The sequence below is a fragment of the Ziziphus jujuba genome, chromosome 6 (genome assembly GCF_031755915.1).
Source record: "Ziziphus jujuba cultivar Dongzao chromosome 6, ASM3175591v1".
In the NCBI taxonomy this organism is placed as follows: Eukaryota; Viridiplantae; Streptophyta; class Magnoliopsida; order Rosales; family Rhamnaceae; genus Ziziphus; species Ziziphus jujuba.
This window is the reverse complement of record NC_083384.1, coordinates 7,147,808-7,172,852: the sequence shown is the minus strand read 5'-3', so window position 1 is coordinate 7,172,852 and position 25,045 is coordinate 7,147,808. Positions and strand designations below refer to the sequence as shown.

The 25,045-nt window shown below is 36.5% G+C and overlaps 1 protein-coding gene across 1 annotated transcript; it reads right to left on the bottom strand.

The window, feature by feature from the left end:
• Positions 1-3,790: 3,790 nt before the first annotated feature.
• On the bottom strand, positions 3,791-6,456 carry LOC132803973 (replication protein A 70 kDa DNA-binding subunit D-like). The gene is made up of 6 exons (XM_060817843.1): positions 5,959-6,456; positions 5,731-5,827; positions 5,516-5,640; positions 5,293-5,371; positions 4,830-5,207; positions 3,791-3,920 (listed from the first exon to the last, which is right to left on the bottom strand). Exons 2-6 carry the CDS (start codon positions 5,748-5,750, stop codon positions 3,791-3,793), a joined length of 732 nt encoding a protein of 243 aa, XP_060673826.1. The 5' UTR covers positions 5,751-5,827; positions 5,959-6,456.
• Between the last annotated feature and the right edge of the window lie 18,589 nt (positions 6,457-25,045).

Here is a 25,045-nt window from a genome sequence, read left to right as displayed (position 1 = left end):
TCTTCCTTCTTATTAACTATTACTAAATTATCATTATCTTTTATATGCATACCATTTATCTTGCTCTTTTTAGAATAGGTGTTTTCTATTCCTAAATTATCTTCTTTTCTTCTTCCTTCATCAACACCTATCATTGCTTCAGATGTATTTCCAATGTTATTACTGTGCCATTCAACAAATGAAGTTTTCAAAAATAAATGGTCTCGTCTAACATTTATGTTTAGTAATTCATTATGTAATAGCCTTTTCTCTCTTCGTTTTTTATTTTTTTCTTCTCTTTTAGCATTTGACATACTATCATATTTTTGTTGATCTTGTTTTTGTTTTTCCATACTCTCACCTATCAATGATAAATTAGAACTGAAAATATATACAAGCTTACCAAACTCTCTAATAAACAAAAGTGAGGCCAAATTTAAGCTATAGCAACAACGAACACCTAAAAAACAAAATGTTTATAGAGACATCAGCAAAGAAAAAAAATTTCTATTTTTTATTTAAAGAAAACCACACTTGCTAATTCTTTATTTAAAAAAAAAAACACCTAAAAAGTGAGGCCAAATGTATAAATACCTGAATAACACAATTCTCAGGTTCTTTGTCGTCACTGATAAAGAGAGTAGGAGGAGAGAAAAGCTGAAAACAAAAAAAAAATAGAAAAGAAAAAAAGCCAATGGCATTTAAATACTGAAAACCAAGGAAATAGGCTTTAAAATATTATAAATCAAAATCTTTACTTACATGGTAAGTCAAAGTCCTTTCTGAAGTACAATAATGAAGTCCAGAATTTTGTATAAAATACACCAACTCTATCCTTACCATACTGTAAGTCATCATAACCATAATGCATGCCATACCACAACCCCTGACACCTGTATGGCAAAATAAAAAAAGCAGCATAAAATGTGGATCTCACCAGTATGGCAACTGTTGAAGATCAAATATGTGATGGAACATTCAAGGATTTTAATTAACGTAATAGATAAAAGATAAAAGGCTAATGCAAAGCAATAGTTGGAGTAAGTCCAATCCATTATTTATTTACAAAAAAGTCCAGTCCATTTAACAGAAATTTATTTAATATTTAAAGTGAAAAAATTTACTACATCTCACATATGATAAAATATTCAACAAAAATATTTATTTTTTTTAATTTACTTTGAAAATCATATATATATATATATATATATATATATTGTATGCACATATTTATATACAAATCAAAACATAAATTATTTCTTCATTTTACATTTATTTTTTTATACATATTGGATCAAAACTAACTGATGTCTATCCGAGCTAAGTTGTGTCTGACCGAGCTAAGTTGTGTCTGGCCGAACTAACTGATGTCTGTCCGAGCTAAGTTGTGTCTGGCCGAGTTAAGTTGTGTCTGGCCGAGCTAACTGATGTCTATCCGAGCTAAGTTGTGTCTGGCCGAGCTAACTGATGTCTGGCCGAGCTAAGTTGTGTCTGGCCGAGCTAACTGATGTCTGTCCGAGATAAGTTGTGTCTGGCCGAGCTAACTGATGTCTGGCCGATCTAAGTTGTGTCTGGCCGAGCTAACTGATGTCTGGCCTAGCTCACTGATGTCTGGCCTAGCTAAGTTGTGTCTGGCCGAGCTAACTGATGTTTGGCCGAGCTAAGTTGTGTCTGGCCGAGCTAACTGATGTCTGGCCGAGCTAAGTTGTGTCTGGCCAAGCTAACTGATGTCTGGCCGAGCTAACTTATGTCTGGCCGAGCTAAGTTGTGTCTGGCCGAGCTAACTAATGTCTGGCCGAGCTAATTGATGTCTGTCTGAGCTAAGTTGTGTCTGACCGAGCTAACTCTCTGGCCGAGCTAACTGATGTCTGGCTGAGCTAAGTTGTGTCTGGCCGAGCTAACTGATGTCTGTCCGAGCTAAGTTGTGTCTGGCCGAGCTAAGTTGTGTCTGGCCGAGCTAACTGATGTCTGGCTGAGCTAAGTTGTGTCTGGCCGAGCTAACTGATGTCTGGCCGAGCTAAGTTGTGTCTGGCCGAGCTAAGTTATGTCTGGCCGAGCTAACTGATGTCTGGCCGAGCTAACTGATGTCTGGCCGAGCTAAGTTGTGTTTGGCCAAGCTAATTTGTGTCTGGCCAAGCTAACTGATGTCTGGCCGAGCTAACTGATGTCTGGCCGAGCTAACTGATGTCTGTCCGAGCTAAGTTGTTTCTGGCCGAGCTAACTTATGTCTGGCCGAGCTAAGTTGTGTTTGGCTGAGCTAACTGATGTCTGTCCGAGCTAAGTTGTGTCTGGCCGAGCTAACCGATGTCTGTCCGAGCTAAGTTGTGTCCGAGACATGGGTGTCTGATATAAAATATCCAATGTATGGGTGTCCGATGTATCAGCCTCCACCACTTGAACACTTAAAACAAGTCTTTTATCTTCAGGTATGGACACGCCCTTTTGAGAATGAATTACTTTCTAGATAAAGGCAGCAAGGTTGCATCACCAACTCTTAGATGAACAGAAAATCTAGAAAAGCAAAAAATCTGAAAAAGCAAAAACCATTATTGTTCATAAATAGATTCTAGCTTCATCCTTTCAATTTTATTTGTTTTTTATACACATATCAATATTGAGATGTTTTAGATATTTAGTGAGAATAAATTAATTTTAAAACTAATGAAAACATAAAAAATTTATTTTGATTCTAGTCCATTATCATGAAATTTAATTTATTCATGGATTTATATATTAACTAAAAGAAACACAAAAAATAAAAAATGATCATAGGAAATATAAGTACAATCATAAAAACTCATAATTACTATTTTACTTTCCTTAAACGAAAAATTGTCATAAAATACTTGTGTCATAGATGAATCTATCTTAGCATCATTGCTATCTTCCTAAGATAAATTTCAAGATTTAATAGAAATGTATTAGGTTATACCTAAATCAATTTCTATTACATTTTGCAATGTACAAAATAATAATATTAGTGTAACTATCACAGTATAGTCTAAATATGCTATAAATTCACAAAAGACTGATAATAATCTACTTATGAACTGATAGTAATCTATCATGTCCACATTAACAAAAAGATGGTTCCCATGATAACGAATTAAGCATTGTCTTTAAGCTCGGCAAACTGCTTCCTACTCCCTTCACCAAATTGTAAATGAGAACTTTCAAGATTCAGCGCTATTGGATCTGCCTCACCTGCACTTTTGGAAATCATCAGCTTTAGTTTCTTTATTGTATTGTTTCTTGCAGTAGGCTTTGAAACCAAATCAGCTAGGACTTTATCTTCATTGCTCATTTGCTCTATCTTAGCATTGTCAACACTTCCAGATATATCTGATTTTGAAAGTTGCAATATATATGCATTAGAACATTAAATAAAAGCTCATGTAATTTCACTTAGGATATAATGTATCAAACATGTTCATACCTCTCAATTCAGTTATGCCTAATGATTTTCCACTTTTCTCTTCAACAATTTCTAAAACTTGACTAACTTCAGCATCATTTGAAGTATCTGTTTGTGTTAATGTGTTGATTTCTTTTGAAATAGTATCACAAACAGAAAGGATTGTGTATTTCCATCTTGTAATATCAGGATATTCATGTTTAGATGCTTTAACTTGAATTAGAAGCTTATGACTACTAGATAATGTGGCAATTTTTTCAATATCTTTAACAGAATCCTAAAAAAAAGAAAGATTCACAGTTAGTACTCACATAAGCATTTACATCATTTATATATGTTTTTTCAAAGAACAAGTTAAAACTAACCAGTCATTTCCACAAACACATATGAAAAGAATTATGTTACCCCATTAGATTTATTCATCAACTCATATGCAGTGCAACCAAGAAATTTTTCAGCTTGATTTCCGAAGAATGTAGCACTCAATGATGAAGACTCATCTATCAAATCAACAATGACTCGGCACCTGAATAAAAGAAGAATTACCAATTAGAGGTTATAATTAATCATAAAATAAATAATATGAAATGTCTTATACAATAATTGAATAAAGTATTTCATATTATACAAAATTGAAGTGGCACTGGATGGAGAGAGTAGAGGCAAAGATTGAGGCATTAACCTAATGGATTACAACAAAAGTTGATGAAGTAATAATGTAGATGAAGTAATAATCTATATGACAAAGATAAGCTAAGTATTTAGAGAACAAAAATTTATGGAGTTCTATATTTTGCTTACTAAACTATAAATAAAAATTCCTAATGAACATGCTTAACATAAAAGATGGCTCATTTTCTTATTTTTCTTTGTTTTGTGTTGCAATCCTTAAACACGATCTCTGTTTGAGTTTGATTTTTGAGTTTCAAATAATGATGATTAATTTCAATTATTAATTTTTGTGGATCTCAATTATTATGGCAACTAAATATCCGAAAATACTCAAAAGACAGTGGAGTTTTTCTTGCAACAAATCTTATTATTTTGACTAGCAAGCACGATCCTCAATCATAATGTAGCTTGTTTTTACTTTTAAATGCAGCATATTGATAAATGAGCAAAAGTTGTAGAATGGGGTGATTGCTATGGGGCTCAACAAATGTACAAATCGATCAGTGCAAGGTATAATCATATCTTTTTTCTGTTCTATTCTTGTCCTATTCATTTAGATCAAAGCTTTATCTTATGTTTCACACGTGAGATGAAAAATATAATATCATTGATTATAAATTTTTCATGCATAATTAATTAGTGTGTTTTTAATGGGGAAAAAAACCCAGTAGTTGTAAGTTACAATCATATAATGATGATTGCATAATTGGACGATAATAACAATAATAATAATAATAATAACAACAAATATTTGTATGCATACCTTGGCATAGCTTTAACTTGATCATGTCTGCAATACAAGCAGTTAAACCTCTGTTCAAATTCATATCCAGTTGCTTTTATGCATTTTTCACAGCTTAAGTACCAAAAAGGTTGAATCAAATTTGTCACTTTGATGTGACCATTAATCCAAAAGCTTCTCCTCTGTTTACATAATGAAAAGTACAAACATATCTTAATATTATAGTTGTTAATAATTATAAACAAAATAATAGTCAAGAAATTTACCGTATTAAGTTGATTATCTATCATCTTAATGGTAATGATGTCCTCAGCAGAAGGAAGTGTAGACAGTGACTTTGTCTCAAGACCAATCCTTCCACATATTATGTCCATGGCTTTTTCAGCATTAGCATTATACCTGTAATTGCTCAAATTAATTATTGCTATTTTTATTTTTTATACAAGAAAAATTGTTCTAAATTTAAACTCCAATATTAGTTTACCAAATTGATAAAGCAGCTGCTTGTGGTATCTCCAGTTCAATAACAAATGAACTGGAGGATTTGGTTGAAAGCGAGATACCTGTATGATGATATAAATAATACAAATATGCATGTAAAAAATTGAATTAATAAAAACTAATTTAGAAAATTGCTGACTATTTTAATTACATAAAAATTGTTCAAAAATAACATCAATTGTAGTGTAGTCATTAAGGAAACATACCATTATATGAGCTAACTTTTAGTCGACATCCAATTATGATTGGTTTTCTATTCATAATATTCAAAATTTGAGTACATTCATTGTTCACAAATTGGTTCCACATGGTGAGCATCACAGTATCCATACTGTCCATAAAATTAAAATCAAAATTCAGAAAAATGTTTATTAACTTATTTAATAATTAATAATTATTTTTATTTTTTTGGAGTACTTACTTATCATTCATCAAAGTCATCTCTTGGACAATCTCTAAGCCATCATTCGTGATTATCTCCTTTTTTGGCTTGATTTCAATCGCTATTCCAATCACATCTGATGATAAACAAATTCAAAAGTTAATTAAAATGTTATAGATCATTAGAAATTTGTCCACATGATGAATTAAATATAAATGAAAAGTTATAAAATATAGCTGAACAAATTGACTATATAGACAAACATACCGACGTGGGATAGAGAATCAATATAAGTGTGTAGTCGTGAGAACGGAACAAAGTTGTAAACAGCAGGCACAATTATCTCTGAATCTCCAGTCACTTCTTCCACAATGGTTCGACCATTTATAGTCCATTGCAAATTATTTTGAACAATCTGATATTGTGCACCAATTTCTTTAACCCAAGCATTAGAAATATAATAATTTTTCCCAATTATGAGTGTGTCTCAGAAGATGTGGATGTCTCCACCATATATTGTGGCTTGGATCTTATTACCCTGTATAAGAAAAACAAGAGACTTAAAATTGAGTTATATATGAAACAAATTATACAAAATAAATATATTATCAAAACAAACTTACTTCTTCATCAGCTAAGATTAACCTTTGATATTTGTTTGGACTTGATTTAGAAACTCGTGGCATTGCTTTCTCAATAACCACCACTTTTACTGTCCAACCTCTTTGTTGAGCTTGAATATCCTTGATTAGCTTTACTTCTCTAACCATTTTACTATATTATATTTTAGAAAAACATAAAATGAAATCACTATGAATCAAATAAACCAAATTATAGATGACATAGTCATTGACTATTTATTTATTTTTTAGACTGAGAGAAAAAAAACAATGACCATCACGATCTCTTGTGGGATTGCATGCTCTCCTACTACTTTTTCTTTTTTCTGTTTTTTTTTTTTACTGTTTTTTTTTTTCCCCAACATAAATACATGTTGGTTTTTCATATATCACTATGTGATATTGGGTGAAGAACTGAAATATAAATCATATGCATGTGCACACAAAAGCAATGAAAAATGTAAAGATCCATGGACAATGAAATTCATGAACTCACAAAAGAATTGAAATGCATGAGGAAATTAAGTAATAAGACAAAGGAATGGAACAAATTAAAGTTACCAATTTTGTAGTGAATAACACAATCCTCAGGTTACTGATAAAGAGAGTAGGGGGAGAGAAAAGCTGAAAACAAAAAAAAAAATAGAAAAGAAAAAAAGCCAATGGCATTTAAATACTGAAAACCAAGGAAATAGGCTTTAAAATATTATAAATCAAAATCTTTACTTACATGGTAAGGCAAAGTCTTTTCTGAAGTACAATAATGAAGTCCAAAATTTTGTATAAAGTACACCAACTCTATCCTTACCATACTATAAGTCATCATAACCATAATGCATGCCATACCACAACCTCTGACACCTGTATGGCAAAATAAAAAAAGAAGCATAAAATGTGGATCTCACCAGTATGGCAACTGTTGAAGATCAATATGTGATGGAACATTCAAGGATTTTAATTAACGTAATAGATAAAAGATAAAAGGCTAATGCAAATCAATAGTTGGAGTAAGTCCAATCCATTATTTATTAATAAAATAGTCCAGCCTATTTAACAGAAATTTATTTAATATTTCTGGCCGAGCTAAGTTGTGTCTGGCCGAACTAACAGAAATTTATTTAATAAATTTATTTTTTTTAATTTACTTTGAAAATCATATTTATATATATATATATATATATTGTATGCACATATTTATATACACATCAAAACATAAATTATTTCTTCATTTTACATTTATTTTTTTATACATATTGGATCAAATCAGTATCCCACGTGCTTTGCACGTGTATTGATATGTAATAATGTTAGTGTTATTAATCATAGATTGTTTTATACTAATTATTATAATTATTATTTTCAAAATAGATAATTTATAATAAAAATCCATAATATTTGCAAATAGATATCAAAATAAATAAATAACTAAATGTGATAATTTACCTGAAATAATCATATCCTATCCCTTTCTTTCATTTGTCCACTGCTGACTCTTTTTCTCTTCTTAGATCTTCAATTTGTTCTCGTTTTGGCAGCAAGAACTAAAAATAAAAAAATAAAAAAATAAATAAATTTTTAGCGATGGTTTTTGGAATTCAGTCGTTGAAAAAGGAAAAAATCTGACTTTTTTATGTAAAATCATCGGCTATTATGTATAGGTTTTTAACAATGTTTTTATCCTTGGCATACTATTGTAAAATGAAACAAAAAAAGGATAGATTTAGATAAATGAAATTGTAAAAAAAAAAAAAAAAGTAAAAAACAAAGAAAAGAAAACTATTATGTATAGGTTTTTAACGATGTTTTTATCCTTGGCATACTATTGTAAAATGAAACAAAAAAAGAATAGATTTGGATAAATGAAATTGTAAAAAAAAAAAAAAAGTAAAAAACAGAGAAAAGAAAAGCCAAAACGCACGAAAAGTAGTCGTTTTGGAACCATTTTGAACAGTAAAACATGACCAAAACTTGGGAGCCCTTCTCGCTTATAGTATAGACTAAAGGAAAAATCCATAATATTTGCAAATAGATATCAAAATAAATAAATAACTAAATGTGATAATTTACCTGAAAATAATCATATCCTATCCCTTTCTTTCATTTGTCCACTGCTGACTCTTTTTCTCTTCTTAGATCTTCAATTTGTTCTCGTTTTGGCAGCAAGAACTAAAAATAAAAAAATAAAAAATAAAAAATAAATTTTTAGCGATGGTTTTTGGAATTCAGTCGTTGAAAAAGGAAAAAATCTGACTTTTTTATGTAAAATCATCGGCTATTATGTATAGGTTTTTAACGATGTTTTTATCCTTGGCATACTATTGTAAAATGAAACAAAAAAAGGATAGATTTGGATAAATGAAATTGTAAAAAAAAAAAAAAAAAAAGTAAAAAACAAAGAAAAGAAAACTATTATGTATAGGTTTTTAACGATGTTTTTATCCTTGGCATACTATTGTAAAATGAAACAAAAAAAGAATAGATTTGGATAAATGAAATTGTAAAAAAAAAAAAAAAAAAAGTAAAAAACAGAGAAAAGAAAAGCCAAAACGCACGAAAAGTAGTCGTTTTGGAACCATTTTGAACAGTAAAATATGACCAAAACTTGGGAGCCCTTCTCGCTTATAGTATAAACTAAAGGATATATATATATATTTTTTTTCCTTCTTTTTGTCTTTCTAATTATAATAATATGTGTAAATACTGTTAGAAGTAACGGATCAGAATTAACGGCTTGGGTCTTTTTTTTTTCTTTTTGGATGAATTTTTAAAATCATCGGAGCAATAAGTAAGCACACTTAAGGGTTGTAAATGTAAGTTGACCCTTTGATATATAAAAGAATAAAAACAAATTTCATTTATATCTTTTTAATTTTGTTATTAGTTTTTTAAAAAAATATTATTAATTTTTTATTTATCAAAACAGATTTATTTATTTTTTTAAAATTAATATTTTATAATTGTATAATATTATACATAAATAATTTTGTTGTTTAAATGTTAAAATTTATTTAGTAAAAATTGATAAAAATAGATAGATGTGTAACACCCCGTCCCGAACCATGTCAGAATTTTTGCACGTTGACGGAGGTTGACCGTTGACTTTGACTTTGACTTTGACTTTGACCGTTGACCGAAAGGGGTCAAAAGTTGACTTTTTATTCCGGTTGGAATTCTAGATTGACTGAGGTACCGTTACAAAGTACACGTTGTCACGAGTTCGTAGACTAGTAGCACATTGAAAACGGAGCTACGGTTTGAAAGTTATGAGCAAAACAAGTTGAGGTCCAAACTGTCCAATGGGTGCCGGAGTTGACTTTTTATTCATGCAAAGTTGAGCTTTGACTCATGCATGGTTGTAAAGTGTTTGCCAATACGAGTCCGTAGACTAGCTGCACGTCCGATTTGGACATGTGGTTTGGAAGTTATGGACCTGTAGAGTTTTTCAAATACTGTATTATTTTAATATTATTTTTAAACGTGTAACGATGTGCCACGTGTGACTTAATGAATGTGACCATGTGTCACCATGTTGAGATGCCACATGTCAACCATGTTTAATACCAAATTATTTTATTGTTATTTTATGTATAATATTATTTTAAATATTATTTAATTATTTTTATTTTATTTTATTTCCTTTATTTCTTTTTCTTTTCTTTTTTTTTCTTTTTTTTCTTTTCCCCGTGTGGGAAAAAAGGCCACGGGGCCGTTCCTGTTCTTCTTCTCCTTCTTCTTCTTCTTCTTCCTTCTTCTTCTTTTCTTCCTCCTTTCCTTTCCTTTCTCCCTCTCGGCCTCACCGTATTTTTAATTCCGGCCACCCATTGCCCACACGCCCCGACCAGTGATGAGCGGAGGGAGCAAGTGAGCTCGGCCGCAAAGTTTCACGGTCACCGGCCGCCAGACGCGCCCCGATCGGGCCGGAGAAGCCGCCGGCGGGAAAAATTTCTCTTTCCTCTTTTCTTGTGTATTCCGGCCAGCCCAGTCCAAATTGCCACCCTCTCCCCCTATTTTGGATCCACTGAGTCCAAATATTGCCTCCAATCTCCAAAATTCGAAGTGGTTTGCGAGATACGAGGAATTGAATCCCGGCCGAAGCTTTCCGGCCAAATTCCGGCCACCTCCGGCGGAATTGGGGTCGATGGAGACCGGTAATGCGATCATCGTTCCACAAGCTTCGATTCAGTATATTATTCGACCATTTTGGTTAACGTTTGTGTTTAATCCCCCGGGTACAGGATATTATTTACCCGAATAAAATATTAATTTATTTGACTGTGTGTGAATTTTGTTCTAGGAGCACGGGTGAGTCATGGAATTAATCCCATGGTGGATCTTGGATTAATTGCGTGCTCTAGGTGAGTGACCCACCTTTGAAAATATTTTTGGGGTAATTAATTATATTTATGTCGTGTTAATTTGATATCTGTAGTTATGCTCATGTGGTGTACTTTAAATATAATCGGGAAAAATATTATTTTATATATATTTACCCATTGGTGCTAAATGGAATTTTGGGGTCATTAAGGAATTCTTGATTATTATTTTATTGTGATTAAATGGTATTTATTACACATGAGCAAATATTTTCAGTAATTAATTGTGTCTGGATTTTATATTATTTTTGGGCATAATTGGTTTGAATATTTTGTGAAAATATTTGTTTAAAGTGGTAGTTTAATTTTTATAATTATGCCCTTGGTATTTTAGTTGTTGAACCTCGTATTACGAGAAAAATTATTATTTTACTTGTTATCGATGTTTCGTACCGGTTTCTTAAATGAAAATATGTGGGATGGTAAGCGTGAAGATTTAATATATTTTCCACGGTAATTTTGGAAAGAACGGTACGGTTGATTAAATAATTATTTTTTTGACGCATTCATACAGTATTGGTGTTCTGGTATATATATATGTGGTTTAGCGCGCAAGTATTATGTCTCCCGTGAGTTGCCATTGGACCGTGGACAGGCAAGTCTTATATAGTGCACACAGCCGCCCCCCTCCTTGGCCGGGATGACGGTTTCAGCAGCGGTAGTGTCGGGACGCCGAAGTGCCGTTTGCAAGTTTCTCTCTTTAATCTCCCTGCCAGTCGGTGCTCAGGACGCTGGGTATCGGAGGGCATCACCGGTATATGGTGTGGTGCGTCAAGTGTAAATTTTCAGATAAAGTTTCAAATCCCAAAAGTGTTCAAAAGTTATTTATTATAATTTATTACATTTTATTTATATTTGGGGTATTTATTTATTTGTTGTTTATTAAATTATTTGATCCCTGGGTTTTCGGGAGGTACGAATATTGGGTTTTGTGAAAATGTTTTAAAAGGGGAACATTTCCAACGGAGTGAATAGTGAGGGTTTTGAGAGAAATTGTTACCTCAATTGTTTATTTATTTATTTATTTAATTGTTCGGTATTGATTAATTAAATCCCTTTATTTGGTATACTATTAATATTAAAGGTGTACAGTAGATAGGGTCACTCACTGAGATGATTAGCATCTCATATTTTTAAATTCCGTTCCCCTAGGTCCAGGTTGGGAGATGTTGATCGTCCGAGGCGAGCCCGACGTCTCAGTTTGTTGCCGAAAGTCCAAGAAGTATTTCTTCCCTTTTCCTCTCCATCCTGTATTACTTCTTTATCGGTCATTGTATAAATTGCACATTTATTTGTATAATGCTCTGTATACTGTATTGGACATGTAGTTATTATTTATGCACTGGGTTGCTGTTATTCTTTAAAGTGCTGTAAATTTGTGGAATCAAGGGGATGAACATAGAAGTGTGTTTTCAGTGCAGGTAATTTTTGGTTAGTCCTACCCTTAGGGGAGGTGCTGCTGGATTTTCCGTTGGAAGGTTCGGTGGTATTTCCCTGGGATCAGGGTTTGTCTAGGGTTCCGGGGAGGAATCTTGGACGGGTCCTGACAGATGAATCTATTTTTATAAATTTAAAAAATTAAAAAAAATAATTTTTTAAAAGTATGAAGTTTAAGTAGAATAATAACAAATAAAAAATAAAAAAAGTATAAATAAATTTTTTATTAAAAATAATAACCATGTGTGGCAATATGCCTGCTTTTCAGTAATTACCTCTATTGAAGCTTAAAGAGCAAGATGGATGCAGGTGAATTTTACCCCATCCACTTTCCAAGTCGTTGCGGTGACCCAAATTCATTTGATCACATTTATCATCATTGTATTCATTATTTGGAAAACCTATTATATATAAATATAAAAGATCAGAAAAATTTAGATTAATTATTATTATTTTTTAAAAAATGCAATGTATAACTAAAATATTAAAACATAAAAAAAGAATTATTATAAGCTTTATACTTACAGGAATAGATAAATAATTCAAATTTGTCCATGGGGTATCCACTTTTGAAAGCCGATGGCATGTTTGTCAATAGCTGAAGACATGATCTACCTTTATTGTCCGAGAGATCTTTCAATATTTCATCATTTTTAAATAACCATAATGCTGTTTCCGTTTTCAAATCCTATATATTATTTATTTTATTAATTCAACATATACTACAATACATACATATTAATTTCTAAACATTAACATATACGTAGAATGTAGAATATAGAATTTGAAGGGAAGCATCCCTACCACAAAAGTTATTTTGGGTAAGAGCATTTTCTTTTAAAATGAAAATAGAAATTCCTATACAGAAAAGAAAGAACAACTTTGTTATGAAGATAGAAATTAAAAAGTTTTTTGTTTATCTAGACTTTAATAGAGAAAGCAAAGAAGGGGGCAGAGAGACCTAATTAAACTTTGGAGTTTTTAAGGCCTAGCTAATGCTGAAAGGCATTGCGTAGGAAAAGTGATATTAGTGGAAATGAGGAGAATTGGCATCCATACTTTCCCATGCCTGAAGCACAACCCATCGATGATGGAAAAACTCAATGGGGTTTCGAATAGCTGTAGCCACATAATGGAATCTTGACCTTTGGTTTTGGTAGAAATTTGGATGCTATTAATTTGTGCTACACAACTACATATACACTTAGCCTTATCAAGTAAATATACAGTTATCCAACTCATAAGAAATAACTAGAGAGTTTGGTTCAATGGTGGACCCTTCACACCCACATGAGATCCTGGCTTCGAGTCAAGAAATTCTGGGACTATATCTAGAACACACCATGGGGTTCAAGAGATGGCCCTAAAGAAATACAAGAGAAAAGGCAAATAAAAAAGCTCAGATTAAGAAGATCATGTAGTTAATGCATATACTTTAGAAGATAGAAATTAAAAGAAGCATTTCGATCTTAACATGCAGCGTACTATGATCATTGTGGCAGAGTAATAAAAAATTTTATGATACTTCCTATTTACCTTTGGACCAACACACAAGGAAAAAAAAAAAAAAAAAAAAATCTTCAGTTTGAGATTAAAAGCTAGTTTGAAAGAGAGAGAGACCGAAGTGTTGGCCATGGATGGCACTTTGAAGAATGGAGGTATTATCATCTCTGATGCGCTGAATATGCATATTGCAAATGCAGCAGCTCTAAACATTGGAGTTTCTCCTAAAGCATTTCTAGCCTCAAGCTGCTCTGGAGACCAACGCATCAACACTTGAGCTGCTTCAATATTTCCAATAGCGCCAGCCTCATGAAGAGGTGTGTTTTTCTTATCGTCGGCTCTAGCAATTGGCGGGTTTGGCACAATGTGAATCAATTCTTTAAGCGGGCTCTTAGTGCTACTGTAAACAGCTATATGAAATGCGGTGTCATTAGTGACTGTGAGAGGATAAAACACTGCTTCTCTGTTTTCTTCATAGAACCTTTTCATTCTTTCCCAATCTCCTTCTAAGGCTGCTCGGTATGGCTCTGTAACTAATCCTTGAACGCTTCCCATCTCTAATCTCTCCACCTCTACATCCTCTACCTTAGCTTGTTCTCATCATCCTTGCAGGTGAGAATATGCTTTTGACATAAAACATTATAAAGATATCCAGTAAAACAATTGTGGGTTTCCTTACCTCTGAAACTCAGAAACGCTTCATTCTTTTCTTGAGAAAAAGAAGAGGAATAAGAAGCATTCATGTTTACAACCTGCATATCCACAAGCAAATTAGTAACAAATTGAATGGAGGCTTGGTCTTGGGGCTAACTAGTAACTACATGTGCCTCTGCTCCCCATACCTCTGCCCTCCCCAACGACGTTGCTGCAGGTAGGTTCTCAGATGCCGTATCGCACTCTTCTGTTGTTTCTCCGACAGCCAGCTGATCATGACTCACCAATACCCAAAACGATGTGTTTCCTGGTTGGAGGAGAGCAAGAGACTTACAAAGGGGTTTAACCGCGTTAACTTTATTTTTACTTTTAGTCAACATATTCTTGTAATAATGAAAAGTCAAGCCACGTCAACGTTATTTTTATTTATTTTTAATTTTAGTCAACATATAGCGGTAACAATGAAAAGTGCACATATACTAGTTATAACGAAAATGACTTTTTTTGAAAAAACAAAAAAAAAAAATGTAAAAGACTCTTTAGGCCGAGCTAATGCACTATGAATTTGACGTTCATATTAAAATTTCTCAAGAAAAAAATTATTTTTTTAATTTATTTGGAAACAGCTTTTATTGTTGCATTGCACCTTCCAAGAAATAAAAAAGAAAGACCCCTTTTTTTTCTTTTTTTTTACTCTCTTTCTCCTTGTTTTTTTGGGCAAATAAATAAAAAGAGAACTTAATTGGATGTTAATAAAAAAAATAAATTATGTACTTTTCTATTTATTTGCGTGTTCTTTAATTTGCTTAGTTAATTTAATTAGCTGCTAGTAGTTAAAGGAGAGCGTATTGGAATGGAAAGTAATGGTCCTCTTGAGAAGAATGAAAGTTGGCTGAAAGTAACAACAAAAATGTGTCCTCATCAATATTTGGAAATTTCTGGGTCACAAATTATATTCAAAATATGTCCCAAAACGAAACTACAAAAGAAACTGTTAAACTAATATAGAATTGTTAAGTTCAGCAGTGAGACCACATATATGTAACCCTTTATGGCTCTGTCTTTTTTTTGGTTATGAAAAAACATTTAAATGGCAAACAAAAACAAACCGACATTAACTCCAATTGGGGGAAAAAAAAAAGGTCTTAATTTATTTGGAATTATTTGAAAGATATTTTGTCATTGCATTGCACCTTCCAAGATAAGAAGACCTTTATTTTCTTTTCCAAACAAAAATAAACTAATATTATCTCCAATTGACCAAAAAAAATTTTAATTTATTTGGAATTATGATAGATGAAATAAAAACGCTGATCGAAAATATAGAAATTATAACATTCTATCTATATTGACGAATCTGTCACTAAAAAAAATATCTTAATTTATTTGAAATTATTTGAAAAATGCTTTATCATTGCACCTTCTAAGAAAAAAAAAATTTTATTTTCTTTTTCGAATAAAAACGAACTAATATTATCTGCAATTAACAAAAAAAAATTTTAATTTATTTAGAAATATGATGGATGGAATAAAGATGGCATCAAAGAAAAAGAAATTCTACTACCCCATCTTGATTGGCTGTCACTTTATGGTCCATCCAACCAAGTAGACAGAGCACACGGCACCACGTTTTTCAAATCCTTCTAGGTTTGAAGCTTCTAGAGAGCTAGACCATCCATTAGAATGCCTTATTGACAAACAAGACTTGCTGACTTGATGGTGGATGCAACGAACGTGAAAACTCTCTTAAATGACCTTTTTTTTTTTTTCCTTTATTTAAAAAAAAAATATATAGCCAATCACGATACAATACATATTATACTTATTGTCTCGAAGCAAAATTGGTACACACCATATGCCTTATAGGAAATTTCACTGTATCTGAACGATATAGAAGCGTTACATTTTTTATACTACCGATACAAAGTAGGAGACAATCAAACACAGAAATCACTGAATCACCGGAAAATCACTCCCAACAGCAACAATGATAAGTTTAGTTCTTGGTTCTCCATCTTTTAATTTCTGTTCTGTCTTTCTTTGTTTCTTCTTCATTTTCCCACTTTCATGTATTTTCCAGGGGTTTCTATTTGTTTTGGACACCCGCACCTACCTATTATCTTCTATTTCCTTTATTTTCCACTTTCGTAAAGATGAGAAGAATTATGCAACCTCGTTTTCTTCGTCAATGCCTATTTACTGTTCTATATTTACTACCTTTTAAATTTGGGATGTGGCGATGTAGGTCTGGGATGGGGTATCATTATAATATTCTTATGTTCCCTTGGTAGTTTTTATTCTTAAATTTCCTTGGCCTTACTTATTGTCTCTTTTCTTGCTTATATGATTATATCATTTAAATTATTACCTTTTATATATATATATATATATATATATATATATATATATATATATATATTTATATGGTATGTTAAAAACTTTTAGTGTATATATATATATATATATTATGTCTTAATAAAAATTAAATTTTAAATCATATCTTAAGATATACGATACATTTTTTTTTGTGAAAACGATACACGATATGATACACGTTTTAACAATCAGGTAACCAATATAAATTATAAAGGCTATCGGATGAGTCTGTGATTTGTAATCCTCCATTTGAAGTTTCTTTTGGCTTAATGCAATCCTTATTTCCTAAATATATAAATAAATGTGTACGGGAACAGGAAACATATAGCAACACTATATTTGACCATATTTGGATTAAAGGGAGGAAAGAAAAAGAGAGGATAAGCTTGATGAGGAAAATAAAGGAAAGAAAAGGAAGAGAAATATTTATTAACAATTATTGTTTGGATGATTAATAAATGTAAAGGAATGAAACAAAAAATATTAATAATAATTTTTGTTTAATGAAAATAAAAGGAGAAGGAAAAAATAATTAATGCAATTTATGTTTCTTACAAAAATATTCAATATACAAAATATCTCAATCTACTTTTTTTTTAACAAAATAAGATTAATTTTGGAATATCAAAAGACTTCTGTAACACCCCGTCCCGATTCGCACCGGAATCCGTGCACGTTGACCGAGGTTGACCGTTGACCGTTGACCGAAGGGGTCAAAGTTGACTTTTTGACTCGGTGGGAATTTCGAGATGACTAGGGCACCGTGGCGAAGTGCATGACGCCCTGAGTTCGTAGACTAGTAGCACGTCGAAAACGGAGCTACGGTTTGAAAGTTATGGACGAAACAAGTTGCGGTCCAAACTGTCCAAGGGGTGCCGGAGTTGACTTTTTGTTTATGGGGAATTGAGCTTTGACTCATGCATGGTTGTGAAGTGCTCGTCGATACGAGTTCACAGACTAGCGGCACGCTCAAAACGGACATCCGGTTAAAAAGTTATGGACGTTTGAAGTTTACCGGATACCGTATTATTTTAATATTTTTTTTGGGTCGGTGAACAGTGAAATGCCACGTGTCAGTTTCTGATTGGTCCACGTGGCATGAACAGTGTCATGCAGGGGTTTTATTTGTTAAAACACTCGGGGAAGAGAGAGAAAGAGAGAGAAGAGAGAGAAAGAGAGAGAGGAGAGAGAAAGAGCCACCGCCGGCCACCGGATTTTGTCACTGTTCCGGCCGAGTTACTGTACACGCGCCGGACAGAAAGCTTGCCCACCTCATTTCCGGCAAAACCTCCAAATTTCACGGCGAACGGCCGCCGGACGCGCCCGGATCGGACGTCCGAAGTTTGGCGGCGATTTTTCCCCTCCACCGCCGGCCACCGCGAATCGGCACTATTCCGGCCTATAAACAGTACACGCGCCTGACAGCCTTGATCCTCTCCTCAAGTCCGGCCTACCCACCAAAAATCACGACCATCGGACCACCGACGCGCCGGGATCGGAGCGTTTTCCGGCGAGGGGTCGAAAATCTTCAAACGGTGATTTCTCCGCCGTCCGACCTCCGTTTTGCTCACCGTCGGTCCCGTTGGATTGCTCTCCTCACGATCTACAAATCTGCAAAATTTCACAGCAAACGGCCACCGTCGGAAATTACTGTTCCGGCGACGGTTGCCGGTGACGTGGCGGCCGCCGGAAAGTACTGTTCCGGCGAGTACCCTGAAAATTCCGGCCAGCTCCAGTCCGCAGTGTTCGACCTCCTGAACCCAAATCCGACTTCCGTTTCCACCAATTCGCGACGGTTTGGGAGAATTGCGGAGCCGAAACCCGAAAAGCTTCCCGATAAAATTCCGACCCCGTCGGGTACGATCATCAGAAATTAAGACCGGATCTGTGATTAGCATCACTCGAGCTTCGATTCGGTATATCATTCGTAAATTTTAGTTATCGTTTGGTGTTCGCTCCTCGGGTACCCATTTGGGGATTACCCGAATAAAATATTAATATTTGTGGTTTTGGTACTGTGGATGTTTTAGGTGCACGTGCAAGTAGCGGAGTCGATCCTGCGGAGGATCTTGATTGAGATACGTGCACAAGGTGAGTGACCCACCTTCAAATTAATTTTGGGGAATTTAATTGATGAATATATTATGTGTGAATTAAATATTTGGAATTTAATTTCTATGTGCCAAATATTTATTGGATTTATTGTAGAATTATTTATGAATTTATTGGATTTAAGAAAATATGAATTCTACAATTTATGCCATGTGGAATTATTTTATGGTTTTGAGGATTTTGAAATTGGTGTGGTTTTAATGGTAAATTGGGCACGATTCGATTTTCAAATATTTCAAGGAAAATATTTGGTTATGTTGGTGATTTCAATTTTTATGAAATATGCCCATAAAATATTATGGGATTTGATTATGATATTTCGAGAAATTATTTATGCTTGGAAAAAATGTGGATATTTGAATTGATGGATTTGGGAGTTGGTGGATTTGAAAATCATGGAATTTATGGTATTAATTATAAGGAAATTGTGGAGAATTTCCCGGTTCAAGCAGATGGATTATGCCCGCTATGTTTATGAAAAATGTGAAATTTGTTTTATAATTTAAATTGTGGATTTTATAATTTTTAGATGCACCGTGCACGTACTGGTGTTCTGATTATGTGATATGGTATATGTGATATGGTTAGTGTGCACACGGTTGTGATTAGCGCGCAGGTGGGTGTGAGTAGCGCGCGGTTGATATTATGAGGGTGTCCTGTGCATGCCATCGGAGAGGGCGGCCACCCCCCATTGGCCGGGACACCAGGTTAGCAGCGGCGCAGTGGGACGCCACGCGACCGTATGCCGGTTTCTTTCTATAACCTCCTGTCTGGCGGTACCTTGGGACGCTGGGTACTGTTGGCGCCACTGGTATATAGTGGGTGCATCAAATGATTTTCAGAACTGTGTTTTAAAAATAAAATGTTTGGAAACTGAATTAGAATTAAAAATATAATTGTTATCGCTTCTGGTATTTAATTGATGTCTTGGTTTTCGGGAAATATGAATAAAGGGTTTTGTGAAAATGTTTTAAAAGGGGAACCTTTCCAACTGAGAGAATTGTAAGGGTTTTGAGAGACATTATTATTTCCAAATAATTCTTATTTATATACCTATTACCGTGGTATGATAGTGTAGAGTAGTAGGGTCGCTCACTGAGATGATTAGCATCTCACACTCTTAAATTCCGTTCCTCTAGGTACCAGGTTGTCGGTGTTCACTCGGAGCGGACTTGATCTTCCTCGCTGTATTTGTTCGCGCAGTACCTTGTTCTTCTTTTACTGCAGTTGTAATATTTCTTTCACTTTTGCTGTATTCTATATTTTGTAGTACTTCATAAAGCTCTGTATACTGTATGGGACACTTATGTATTTGTATTGCACTGGATTACTGTATTTTTATTTTGGAGTGCTGAAATTTGTGGAACCAGTTCGTCGTACTGTGGGAGGAATAAGGGAACAATTATAGAAGTGTGTTTTCAGTGCAGGAAATTTTGTGGTAAGTCCATCCCTTAGGGGAGGTTCTGCCGGATCTTCCACAGAAGGGTCCGGTAGGGTTTCCCTGGGATCAGGGCTTGTCTAGGGTTCCGGTGGGGAACTTTGGACGGGTCCTGACAGTTGGTATCAGAGCATAGGTTCTTGTAATCCTTAGGGACTGTGCATTGCTGTACAGCCCATCCGTAAATTCCTTCCTTTTGTAATCGTGCTTAAGTGTCCCTGTTTCTAAACTCTTGTTTGTTTCTTCAGTTTAATCGACTACGATGAGTCGGCGGGACACACGTAGAACTCGGGAACGCTCGGCTGAGAGTTCCGGGAGTCGATCAAGCCTTAGAGATCTGGTCTCTCAGCTAACTAGAGCCTTAGGAGGTTCAAGCTCTAGTAACCGATCCGTGGATCAGGCTCGACGTTTAGGAGCCGTGGAGTTCGATGGAAGCCAAGGCCCAGCTGCAGCCTTGAAGTGGCTATCCAGCATGGAGAAAATCTTGGAAGAGGGGATGCAGTGCCCCGATGAGGATATGGTGAGGATTTCTGGGTTCATGTTAGAGGGAGACGCCCGGAAGTGGTGGCAAATGGAGAAGACCCGCAGAAGGCATACGTGGGACCAGTTCAAGATTGCCTTCTCTACTGAGTTCTGTCCTCCTGCCTACCGTGAGGCGAGAAGGAGAGAGTTCGAGGGACTGCGCCAGGGAAACATGACGGTGACAGAGTACGAGAGGAGGTTCCGGGAGCTGTCAGAGTTCTGCATGCACTTGATTCCCGACGATCACGCGAAGAAGGTGAGGTTCATAGACGGGTTGAACGAGAGCATCGGCTACACTCTTTCTGGGTCAGTACACCCCACCTATCAGTCCGCCAGGGATGCAGCGCTCGAGCTAGAGAGACAGGCGGAGATACACAGACCCTCGAGGCGCAGACCGTTCGAAGGTTCGTATAGCGGGGTACCTCGACAGGGGGCATCTAAGAAGAGTCATAGTTCAGGCTCAGACAGTGGTGGGTTCAGCCCTCGAGGCAGATTTCAGAGGAGAGGCGGCTATCGTATGCCCCAACCAGCGCGCCATTCCATCAGCGGCGGCACGAGCTCATATCAGCACTCTGGGTTTAGCCCCAAGCCATTCTGCAGACGTTGCAATAGAGCACACCATGGGATTTGCCAGTTTGAGGGTGTGTGCTTTCAGTGTGGACAGGCGGGACATATTAAGAGAAATTGCCCTTATGGAGAGGCGGGAGTGTTAGGGGTGAGCCCACCATCACATCAGGCCAGTGGATCGCGGGGTCAGAGTTCCCGAGGGAGTTATGCAGTAGGAGGTTCATCGGGATCAGTCCCACAGCCTGTTGGACCGAGCAGGGGTAGAGGACGGAGGCCCCAGCAGACAGGGCAGGGTCGAGTGTTTGCGATGACGCAGCAGGAGGCCCTAGCTACACCGGACGTCGTGGCAGGTACGTTGAATATACTTGGTAATGATGCATTAGTACTTATAGACCCGGGAGCAACACATTCATTTATCTCCAAGGAATTCGTCACTCGGGTCGGTATGACCCCTACTTCTTTAGAATGTCTAGTAGAGATAGCCACTCCTGCAGGAGAATCCTTGTGGCCTAGCCAGTTAATCAAGGAATGTTTCTTCTGCATCGAAGATCAAGTGATGGAGGCGGACTTGATCCTGTTGGATCTGTCCGGACTTGATGTAATTTTGGGCATGGATTGGTTGGCAAGGAACCATGCATCTGTAGATTGTTTCAGCAAGGAAGTTACATTCAGGAGGCCAGGGTTGCCAGAAGTAGTATTCCGTGGAGGAGTTGGAAGGCCCTTACCGAGGTTGATATCTACCCTTACCGCCAAGAAGCTACTGAATAAAGGTTGCCAGGGGTATTTGGCTCATGTGATAGATACCCGAGTAAGTGGGGTCAGGTTGGAAGACATGCCCGTTGTGAGGGATTTCCCGGACGTGTTTCCTGAGGAGTTACCAGGATTGCCTCCGGAAAGGGAAGTTGACTTTCCCATTGAATTGATTCCAGGCACCGTGCCTATTTCTCTACCACCGTATCGGATGGCTCCAGCGGAGTTAAGGGAGCTAAAGGTCCAGTTGCAAGATTTGGTAGATAAGGGGTTTATTAGACCAAGTATATCGCCGTGGGGAGCCCCAGTTTTGTTTGTAAAGAAAAAGGATGGTAGTCTAAGGCTGTGTATAGACTACCGACAACTTAATAAGGTCACCATTCCTAATCGCTATCCGTTGCCAAGGATAGATGATCTATTCGACCAACTCCAAGGTGCCAAGGTGTTCTCCAAGATCGACTTGAGGTCGGGATACCATCAGTTAAGGATCCGAGAGTCGGACATTCCTAAGACTGCCTTTAGGACGAGGTACGGACATTATGAATTCCTAGTGATGTCGTTCGGACTCACCAATGCCCCAGCAGCTTTCATGGACTTGATGAATAGGGTGTTTCGTCCGTACTTGGATCATTTTGTCATTGTATTTATCGATGACATTCTGATCTATTCAAGGAGCCAAGAAGAGCACGTGAGGCATTTGAAGAGAGTGCTCCAAACTCTAAGGCAGCATCAGCTATATGCTAAATTCGACAAGTGTGAATTCTGGTTGAATCAAGTGGGTTTTCTCGGACATATCGTGTCGGCAGAAGGTATCTATGTGGACCCTGATAAGGTAAAGGCAGTGTTGAGTTGGGAGCGCCCTACCACTGTGAGGGAGGTACGAAGTTTTCTTGGATTAGCGGGTTACTACCGTCGTTTTATTGAAGGGTTTTCAAGGATTGCCGGGCCGCTTCATAGATTGACCCGAAAGAATGTTGAATTTAGTTGGACGGACAGGTGTGAACAGAGTTTTCAGGAGTTGAAGCAAAAGTTGACATCCGCACCTGTTTTAACTTTACCTGATGGGAATGAAGGTTTTGAAGTTTATTGTGATGCATCCCATCAAGGGTTGGGTTGCGTGCTAATGCAGAATCAAAGGGTGGTAGCGTATGCATCTCGGAAATTGAAGCAGCACGAACAGAATTACCCTACGCACGACTTAGAATTGGCGGCGGTAGTCTTTGCTCTAAAGAAGTGGAGGCACTACTTGTATGGGGCCACGTGCCAAATCTATACCGACCACAAGAGCCTCAAGTATATTTTCACTCATAAGGAGTTAAATATGAGGCAAAGGCGATGGATGGAGTTGTTAAAGGATTATGACTGTGTGATTGACTATCACCCGGGTAAGGCGAATGTAGTGGCAGATGCTTTGAGTAGGAAGGCTACTGGATCCCTTGCTCACATCCAAGTCATCCAACTACCTCTCATGGTGGAGTTGAAGAAGATGGGGGTGTTAATGCATATGCATCCTTCAGGAGTTCTCATGGCTAGCTTCCAGGTACGACCGGTGTTGGTGGATCGTATAGTAGAGACCCAAATGGAAGATCCTAAGTTGAGGACAATTAAGGGCAAGGTACAAGAAGGTCTTGATCCGGAATTTTCCATAAGGAGGGATGGAGCCCTCGTGTATAAAGGACGACTTTGCGTTCCGGATATCCCAGGACTCAAAAAGGAGATTTTGGAGGAGGCGCATAGCTCGATGTATGCGATGCATCCTGGGAGTACCAAGATGTATCGGACGCTTGTTAAGTATTATTGGTGGATTGGTATGAAGAGAGAAGTGGCAGACTTTGTATCAAAATGTTTGATTTGTCAACAAGTGAAAGCAGAAAGACAGAAGCCTTCGGGACTACTCCAACCTTTACCGATTCCCGTGTGGAAGTGGGAAGAACTCAACATGGACTTCGTATTCAAGCTTCCTTCCACACCTAGAAGGTATGACGGCATTTGGGTAATCATTGATCGTCTCACCAAGTCGGCACACTTCCTACCGGTACGAGAACGTTTTTCGCCCGAGAAGTTAGCCCAGTTGTTCGTGCAACGCATTGTAAGTCTTCATGGAGTACCGTTAGCCATCGTCTCCGATCGAGATCCGCGCTTTACTTCACGACTATGGCGGAAGTTGGCTGATGCACTAGGAGCAAGACTTAACTACAGCACCGCTTTTCACCCACAATCTGATGGACAAGCAGAGCGCACAATCCAGACATTAGAAGACATGCTAAGGTCTTGCATTATGCAATTTAGCGGTAGCTGGGATGAACAACTGCCACTGATAGAGTTTGTCTACAATAACAGTTATCAAGCGAGTACTGGAATGTCCCCGTATGAAGCTTTATATGGGAGGCAGTGTCGGACACCTTTGTGTTGGAGTGAGGTAGGAGAAGAGAGGCTCCTTGCAACAACTAATGCGGTCGGATCTGAGTATTTAAGGATGACCTTGGACAAGGTGAAGATCATTAGGGATCGATTGAAGGTTGCCCAAGATAGACAGAAGAGTTACGCCGATGTGCGTAGAAAGGATTTGGAATTCGAGGTAGGAGATTGGGTATTCCTAAAACTATCTCCATGGAAAGGAGTAGTACGTTTTGGACGACGAGGTAAGTTGGGTCCTCGTTATATTGGGCCTTACGAGGTTACGGAGAGGATTGGCCCGGTGGCGTATAGGTTGGTGTTACCGGAAGAGCTAGCTCGAGTACACAACGTGTTTCATGTGTCGATGCTACGGAAGTATATTGCAGACCCTTCGCACGTACTCGAGAGTCCGGATATAGAGATAAGGGAAGATCTTTCGTATGTGGAGCAGCCAGTACAGATTTTGGATCGCGAGGAACGCACGCTACGCAACAAGACTATTCCTCTAGTTAAGGTCTTATGGCGGAACCACTTGGTCGAGGAAGCAACGTGGGAACCCGAAGCACAGATGCGTGAGCAGTACCCGTATCTGTTCCAGTGACGTG